Here is a 9,034-nt window from a genome sequence, read left to right as displayed (position 1 = left end):
AAATTAACAATTGAATTAAAAATGTTTATTTTTGATATCAATAATTCGATTGTCCTTAGTGACGATGTTAATTTCTGATATCATGAATGATTGTTACTAGTAAGAAAGCCATTTTAGATATCTGACATTACTCTTCTAATTATTGATATCAGAAATACATGTTCAGATATCAGAAATAACAAATGTAACATGTTGAAATATACAGATATCAAGAAATAACATTTCAACTAGTGAAAAATGTGCGTTTGTAGCTTTGTGTTGATCATTAAAGCCATCAATGAAGTCCAGAAGTCTGAGTAAAATTATTTAAATTTATATTAATACACGATTTTTTATTATAATATCAGCATTTGTATTAATAATTTATACGGTTCTTATTTGCTAAGCCTGTTATCCCTTTTTTATATGAGGACAGCATGTGATTCAAGTGATGATGATCCATGTTCTCCAACAAAGCTCCTGCTTTTATGGAAGAAAGAACGTTCACATGCTCATTGTCACTTATTTTCTTAATAGTAACAATAGTAAACGTTTTTTTTTTTTTCAACACTTTATTTTAAGGTGTCCGTTTTACAGTGTATTTGTACATTTAATCAATGAGTAATAAGGGTTAGGGTGTGTTTTAGGGTTAGTTGCATATAATTATGCACAATTTATAGTCATTACTAACATGTAACGTGTAAGAATGACACTGTAAAATAAAGTGTTACTCCATTTTTACTCTTCAAAATCTACAACTTTCAGATTATTTCCAGGTTTAAATGGGAGAAAAAATATCCCAGATTTCCAATATCATCTCAGACTTTTGGAGTCCACTTTTTTAGATGAAGATTCTTCCTCATTTTATGGGAAAGAAAAGGTTGAATGGTGATGAATTTTCATGCAGGTTGAATTTACTGAAGGTGTGTTATACAGACATTTACATGTTCTGCTTAACACCAACTTCAAGTAGTACCTGCTAAAGGCGTTTATGGCACAATCATCAAATTCAGCTTTTTTTCTTCTTCAATGTCATGTAGCCTGAGATTCACCGGATTATTGGAAAATTAAAGGCTGTGTTTGTGTGTGTGTTTGTTCCACTCAATCATGCTATTTAGTAAAGATGCTGGTGTGAGTTTTCCTGCCCTACTTCAGTAACAAACTGCAGGCATTTGTGTGAACAAAGGTAATAAAAACCAAAATAGCTGCGTCTCCAGCCCCCCTCTAAGAAACCAGTGAGTGCTTTGATCATTATCAGTAATTAACCCTTTAGGGGAGGAAATTTCTTTAGGCTAATGAAGTTCATCATGGAAAACACATCACTTCCTAACCTTTGCAAGATCCACTGATTAGACACTTACAAACGCTTCTGCTTCAGATCCTGTGGGAACGGATGTTTAGTCAACCACATGACCAGTTCTGACAAGCTACATTTGTCTGTCTGATGAAGCTTGGTACCTTTAACACATTTACCTGTGCCAGGTGCCAAAAAACTCCCTGAACCCTCTTTGAGGACAACAGCAAAGAGCATCAAATAAGAGAGATGTGCATACAGAAAATCACAGTGAAATTAAATCCAAACCAAACACTGTAGAAGTGTTTTCTACAAAGAAGCCATTGAGCGTGACTTGCTTGAAAGGGATTTCATTGGGAATATCATAATATTGTTACAGAACACAGTGTAAATCATCATGATGCTCCAGATGAGAATGTGAAGCAAACATCATTTAGAATCATAAGAAATCTGAGGTTTTTTTTATGATAGTTTGTGTTTAATGAATTAGATATGCTAAGGTGCAATTTTTAGAAATCGAATAAATAAAAAAAATTTAAGTCGGAATTAAATGTAAGTGCCCTATTGTGACGTATATCGGAGTGAAGCGGCTTTCGAACAAGAAAAAATGTATAGGGCAGAACTTGATTTTGTCCATAGGGAATTGATTGGACGCCATTGCATGGTTGTCATTTCCTATTGGTCGATCTCATGCGAGTGACACACCAGTAAACATGCCTTCAGAGAAAAGTAGAGGGCGAAAAACAGTACGTGACAAAATAAGTATGTCCAAATTCACAGTATTCATAAAAGAGTACACAAAAAGTACCCGGATGGCCTACCACTTCTGGGTAGATTCTGAAGAGTGCATACGATGGACACTTTACTATCATGAGGCCAACCACGGTAAAGATTTTGTGACACAACTGACGCTGGTAGATCACATGATGACAAAATGGCGAATGTAGTATGTCCAAATTACATTCATACTACACACACTCATACTAGAATGTACTTTTTTTAGCTGTCGTGAAATAATTACTTTTTCAAAGAAAAGTACCCAGGAGAGTATGCAATTTCAGACACAGCCCATATGTTGCAAGACAGAGGGCAAGTTATTTTGATTAAAGATTGTGATGGCACATTCATTAAAAATAATAATAATAATGTGCACAGATAAATCATTCATAATAAATACTGCTAAACTACATAAAATACGAATTGTCTATGATGATTTTATGGTGACTTCAAATATCTGAAAGAATTTAAATGTCTAACTGGAGATAAAATCATAGCAGGTGGGTCTGCATTAATATCAGCCCATGAATATTTACAAAGAGATGGAAAGTTTGAGCTTTCGAATCCTGCGTTCTGATTGGTAATGGTGGGGATTTATGAGCCGTCAAGCTCAGCTGAAGATCTGTATAAAGCTGAGGCTGTCATCAACCTGAAACACAAACCCACAGAATCAGCAAACGTCTCTTGTTATCCCTTGCTTTTGGTTCTAGGTGCAGACATGCTTCTGAAAAGCGGATTTCTTTTGCTCCTCGTTTTGGTTACATCTGCGTTTGAAACAGGTCAGGAACCTGCACAACCAAGACGAGCACGATTCTCATCCAACAGCCCTAGTAAGTATTATTTTCTTTATTGAATATAGTATACTTTGTTTTTGTTTTAAGAGTAGCCTATGCATGGGCAAATGTTCAAATCCTCAGTGGTTATAAGGTTGAAGGTTGTAGGTTAAATTCCAGAAGAACTTCCCAGCACGTTCTTTTTTTAAGGTTTGTTTTTGGTTAGCAAGAAAAGTTTTCTTAATGGATTGTAGACCATTATTCTAACTGTTCCCCTAACATTGTAAGTTATTTTTAGGTTATTTAAAAATAACCAGACCTGCACCATTCTTTTATGGTTGCAAAAAATAAAACCTGTAAAGAAGATTCCTACGCTAGGACGTTATTATTTGATTCTCAAAAAAAGAGAAACAAACGGGAATCCAATAGCCTACTAACGTTAGGGGGAACATTCTGTGTTTGCTGGGTTTCACCTTTGAGCAAAATATATTACACCTTCAGGACTGCCTCTGTAGCAAGAAGGTCTACTTTTACACTGCTCTGAATAAAATGGTTTCTCAAAAAAAGTATTTTCCTTCCTCCTCCAGCTGAGGTTGCCCGGTGCCTGAACGGAGCTCTACAGGTCGGCTGCTCCACCTTCGCATGTCTGGAAAATTCGACCTGCGACACTGACGGCATGCACGAGATCTGTAACGTCTTCCTCCACACTGCTGCTGTGTTCAACACAGAGGTACAAAACGTCATTAATCAGAACCATTTATTTACTCCTCTAAGTAAAGTCCCATTCACACCATGAATGATTACTTTATTTGCGTTCAGACCAGCAGACAATATAGTTCTGGTTATTCTACCCGCGTGCTTCTCTGCCGCTTTAAATGCTCGTGCTCGTTACAGCAGGATGGATTCTGATTGGCTGTCAATTTTTGTATCGTTCATCAGCTGGATACAATTCTGAAAGTGATTGCAATTATATCGTTTCTCGGTGCCATTATCGTTAGGCTATAGCTGTGGTGTGAACTCTGCTACTGAGAACAATTTTTAAAACTAGCCTATCTTACCGTTATCTTTATCGTCCTTAGTGTGTGAACGAGCCTTAACATTGCAGTTCCCCCGTTTGCTTTTATAGCAATATAAGTCATTTTCGATTCCCCCACCCAGGGTAAGACGTTTGTGAAAGAGAGCATCAAGTGCATCGCCAACGGCATCACCTCTAAGGTCTTCCAGACCATCAAACGCTGTTCCACCTTCCAGAAGATGATTGCTGAAGTGCAGGAGGAATGTTATAAGAAGCTTGAGATCTGCGAAGTAGCCCGATCCAACCCTGAGGCCATTGGTGACGTGGTCCAAGTGCCCAGCCACTTCCCGAACAGGTAATATAGCGTGTGAACTTGTTTTGGAGTGAGTGATGATTGGTCTACCGGACTTAAAGTGATAAAACACACACAAAAATAATATGTTATGTTGTTTCAAACCTGTATGATTTTCTTCTGTTGAACAGCAAAGATATTTTGAAGAATATTGGTAACCAGACAGTAGATGGCATCCATTGACTTCCATAGTTTTTTTTTCCTCTATATGGAAGTCAATGGCTACTGTCAACTGTCTGGTTACCAACATTCTTCGAAATATTTTCTTTTTAGTTCAAAAAAAGAAACTCATACAGGTTTGGAACAACATAAGGTTGAGTAAATGATGATGTAGGCTAATTTTCATTTTCTTTAAGTGAACTAACCCTTTAAAGGGATTGGACACGCAAAAATTCTAATTTAGCTTACATTTTCGACCACTGTCAGCCCAAATCAGATTACTTGTGTATCCGATTGGAATATTATCTGATCATTTACTCACTCTCATGTTTTTCACTTGCGTGATGCCAAATTCACATGTCTTCGATGAAACAAAAAAGTGTTGTTTTTTTCTTACAAAAAAAAAAATCCATACAAGGCAGTTCATAGCGATAGATAGATTTTTTTCTGTTTACATTTTTTACTTTATTTTCATTTTTGCTTTACAAAGCCTACAATATTGCCTAATCGACAACTCGCACAACAAAATAAACAGTGAAAAAAGAAATAATGATTATGAGCCAAATTAATGATAAATTATAATAAGGTGTTCAAAATAAAGTTCCAATATAATTTACAACACAATACAATATACAGTGCATTTTCAAGTTAAAATGAAATTAAAAATGCCATTTTGTACTATACTGTTTATAAGTCTTCTGAAGACATATGAAAATTTTGTGTGAGGAACAGACCTTGTTGTTGGACCTTTTGGAGCTTGATCAACATTGGTCACTAGGAACTGTTAAAGAGCTATACTTCGATGAAATATTATTTTATAAAATGAGCTTACTCGACTGTACACACTAATCCCTCATACTTTTGTGCCGCAGGTACTACAGCACGCTTCTGCAGAGCTTAATGGAGTGTGAGGACGACACCGTGGAGGTGGTGCGAGCCGGGCTGGTGTCCAGACTGGGACCTGACATGGCCACGCTTTTCCAGCTGCTTCAGAACAAGCCCTGCACATCCGAACCTGCTGCCGCCGGGCCTTCTGGGATGGAGGGCCACACCGGCTTCCGCTGGCCCCCCATGTTCAAGATCCAGCCCAACCTGCACAACAGGGACCCCACTCACCTCTTCGCCAGGAAACGCTCAGTCGAAGGAAGCTCTTAGAGTCGCACACAGCTCTCCATTTGATGTAAGCGGAAGATGGTTATTAGTGATTAGTGCATTAAAACAGTAGTTTTATAATGGGACACAATGGAAATCTCTGCTTAGTTCACAATAACTAACAACTACTTGATTTTTTTAACTGCATTACATTGAATATACATGCCAATGTCATGTTTTAGACTCTTAATATTGAATTCATTTGTGGTTAATGGCCTTATGCAAGAGAAGCTAAATTACGATGCACAGGATATTATCATGAAAAAGGAAACCTGTCACATTGAACAACTTGTAGTGGCAGGGCAGAAATATTTATTGGTGTACTCTGAAAATAATTTATATTTATTTTTCCTACCAAATGTAATTTATATAGTTTATTATTGTTGTGATCCGAGTCTGAAAAAAGTCTGTATTCTTTAAGTGATAGAGAAACCTACATATTTCTGGATATGTTTCAGATATGTTTCCTATGCTGGCCATGGGAATATTATACGTGATTAAGAAGGGCATTCTTTGTTCATGTTGGTGATATTGTGTAGTTGAATGTGCTTGGATAGAAATAAAATTTTAAAACTGCCTGATATACTAAATAGTTTCATCCTTCATTCTTTCATTGCTTACGTTCTGACATTTGTCCATTGATGTGGCCAATAGCATCCATAGAAATCATGTTCCAAATTCCAATAGAATCTAACCGAAAGGTTTGTAAATATTTCTTAAAGGAATTACAAAACCATATTAGATACAATCAGGGACACGTGTCCAATAAGAAAATGCTAAGTGTATCAAAGAAATTCATTCTTACATATACAAATTTGTCTGTGACAGGGCCTGACATTTTAGGGGTGAAATGCGTATAAAAATGTATTTTATTCAATCATAAAAACATGCTGAGATGGCATGCTATGTGTTTCTCATAGTTTAACATGTCCTCTATATGACTCAATGTTCAGATTTAAGAATAAAATATTTTTCCCCCAAGATTTTTTATTAGTGGAAATGTACAGTTTCTGGTAGAACGTCCCATGAACACAACAAACTGCAATGTTTCTGTATTCACAAGGGGGCGCTGCTTTCAAACACATTACGTTACAATTTTTACCAGACAAAACTATTTTTTAGCAGGTTAAGAAGTTGATACCCCACGATCACACATTTCACCTCACAATGAGCTGAAAGCTAAGTGTATTTACATATTAGTTTGTATATTTTTGCATTTACAGTAGGAAAACTAATATTATATTATAACGCTGCTCAATTATCAAGTTGTAGTTAAATATTATTTAATAGTCCTACTGTGTTTAGGATAGGCCTAACGTTACCTATAATGCTAGCTATTAAATTAGCCTACAATTACTTTTTAACGTGGTTTAAGAAAGATTAATTTCTCAACAGAGGACAAAAGTGTCCAGAAACATCAAATCCAACTGGACATAACTGGAAAAAATTAATTTGGTTAAACTAAGCCCATTTCCACCACATAAGAAAAAAGTATAATTTTTTGGTTAATCATAATTAAGACATACAAAGTCAGAATTATGACACACAAAGTCAGAATTATGACATACTAAGTCCTATTTATGAGACAAAAAGTCAGAATCATGACCAAGTCGAATGTCAATGGTCAGGTATGAGATAAAATTATGATAGTCTTCTAAATGATGACAAAAAGTCAAATTTCCTGTCATAAGTGGGACCTTTCATGTCATAATTTCATGTCATAGTTATGACTTAATATCTTAATGTAGACTATCCCTCGGTTTCACAGATGAGGCTTAAACTAGTCCCAGACTAAAAATGCATGTTTGAGCAATTTTAACTGAAAGCAACTTACATTGATGTATCTTAAAATGTCAGTGCCATTGTTCTGTCTCAAGATGCACACCAGTAATGCTTTTTTCTAAGGTATAAGCTATATGAAGGCCTAATCCTGGCTCAATCTAAGCCCTGTCTGTGAAACAAGGCCTATATGCTATAATTATGACTTTTTATGATTTACCAAAGCATACTTTTTTTTCTTATATGGTGGAAATTGGCTTTCATAGTGTGGAGTGGATGAAAACACAATCCATTTATCTTGCCCTAAAACCTTTGTGTTCAAATGAATTACATCATTGACAAGAGATTATTGTAACCACACACTTTTCTAAAACAAAAATCCAGTTTCCGAACTTCCCAGAATCATTGCCTAAGACAGAAGTGGTGTGGTACTGTTGCCGAACAAATAAACATCTAATCAAGTGATCTAGAAAGCAAAGTTTGCTCTTGGGTGTTTTGCGGGCAAAAGGAACATAGGGGGAACAACTGGTATAAACAGACAAGACGATACTGTTATTATCCTATAAAGTTACATCACAAAGCCTTTTTAAATTTAGTCCTTCCTGCATAAATGATGATGGGGAAAGAGCAAAAAGACGGATAAAGTTACACGTGTGAGAGTGTTTATGACATATTGAAAAAGAATAAAGTCTCTTTTAAAGCTATAAAATTTGAACACCCTCTCATTCTGAGGTCATCTCTTACGCCTCGGACATGAACACTCAATAAAATGTGATTTATTATTCCATGCACATTGTATCATAGTCTAAATAGTTCAGTAAGCTCTTATTTTCTTACATGAATATACATTGATTTTTATTACTGCTGTCTGCTCTAATAGCTACAAATGCATTTTCATCTGTACTTTGTAAACTGCAAATAATCTGCCATGAGCATTTATAAACTGCCCGTGTTTGCTAGGTCTATCTTCATGTATCCTTTCTTCCGTTGCCTAACGTCTTGGATGAGCAATCGCTCTCCTCTCTTTAGATCTGCATTTCCTGCCTCAAAATGTGTCAGCACATCAGCACTATCATAAACACACACAGACACACACACACACACACACACACACACACACACACACGTCATGACACCTTGGCACCGAACCCAAGAGAGCTTAGAGAAATAAACAGAATGAATGACGGTGTCATCACCGGCACCTGAAGGCAGCGACGTATCAGACAGCTCTCAAAACACCGAGTGTGTGCAGGGAATGTAGAAAGGTGTATTATCTCTAAAAAAAAGCACACACTGAGAGTTCAAGCATCATTATTAGCTAATTCTGACCTAATGATTAACACAACTTCCATTTTAATGCAGACTTTAAAACATAATTCAAATGTTGTAGAACGAAACGTGAAAGTCTCTTTAAGTAATGCAAACTACAGAACTTATTGTACTTAAAAAATCTAAAACCGCTATTGTAAAAACCAATAAGATATTCCTGAGGGAACCCATGTGGTTTCAAAAAAAATATGATTCTCTTCGGATTTAGGACTACAAACTGAACAGATATATATCACACAAGCACAACACACTTAAGTGGCATTAGATATGCCATGCTAAGCCTTTGGCCTCCAGCTTGGTAACATAACACCTTTATTGAGCCCAAATAATTACATTTGTTTGCTCAAATGTTGGTCTAGAGGACGTTGGTTGTAACGACAGCGCTGTCACTAGAAGAGCACTCGATTCGTTTATCCAAGACTTTC

General features: G+C 36.2%; 1 protein-coding gene across 1 annotated transcript; it reads left to right on the top strand.

Moving 5' to 3' along the window:
* The first annotated feature begins 2,680 nt into the window (after positions 1-2,680).
* stc1l (stanniocalcin 1, like) lies at positions 2,681-5,607 on the top strand. The gene is made up of 4 exons (XM_077243524.1): positions 2,681-2,880; positions 3,411-3,553; positions 3,982-4,193; positions 5,222-5,607. Exons 1-4 carry the CDS (start codon positions 2,769-2,771, stop codon positions 5,502-5,504), a joined length of 750 nt encoding a protein of 249 aa, XP_077099639.1. The 5' UTR covers positions 2,681-2,768; the 3' UTR covers positions 5,505-5,607.
* The last annotated feature ends 3,427 nt before the right edge of the window (positions 5,608-9,034 follow it).

Source organism: Siphateles boraxobius, unplaced genomic scaffold, assembly GCF_051911475.1.
Source record: "Siphateles boraxobius isolate OS27281-9 unplaced genomic scaffold, OSU_SipBor_1 25, whole genome shotgun sequence".
NCBI lineage: Eukaryota > Metazoa > Chordata > Actinopteri > Cypriniformes > Leuciscidae > Siphateles > Siphateles boraxobius.
This window is presented reverse-complemented; position numbering and strand designations above follow the sequence as displayed.

Excerpts from the sequence above, each read along its gene's own strand:
- stc1l (XM_077243524.1), top strand. The coding sequence starts at position 2,769 with ATGCTTCTGAAAAGCGGATTTCTTTTGCTCCTCGTTTTGGTTACATCT. Across the intron at positions 2,881-3,410 it reads ATTCTCATCCAACAGCCCTA|CTGAGGTTGCCCGGTGCCTG; the intron begins GTAAGTATTATT and ends TTCCTCCTCCAG. Across the intron at positions 3,554-3,981 it reads CTGCTGTGTTCAACACAGAG|GGTAAGACGTTTGTGAAAGA; the intron begins GTACAAAACGTC and ends TCCCCCACCCAG.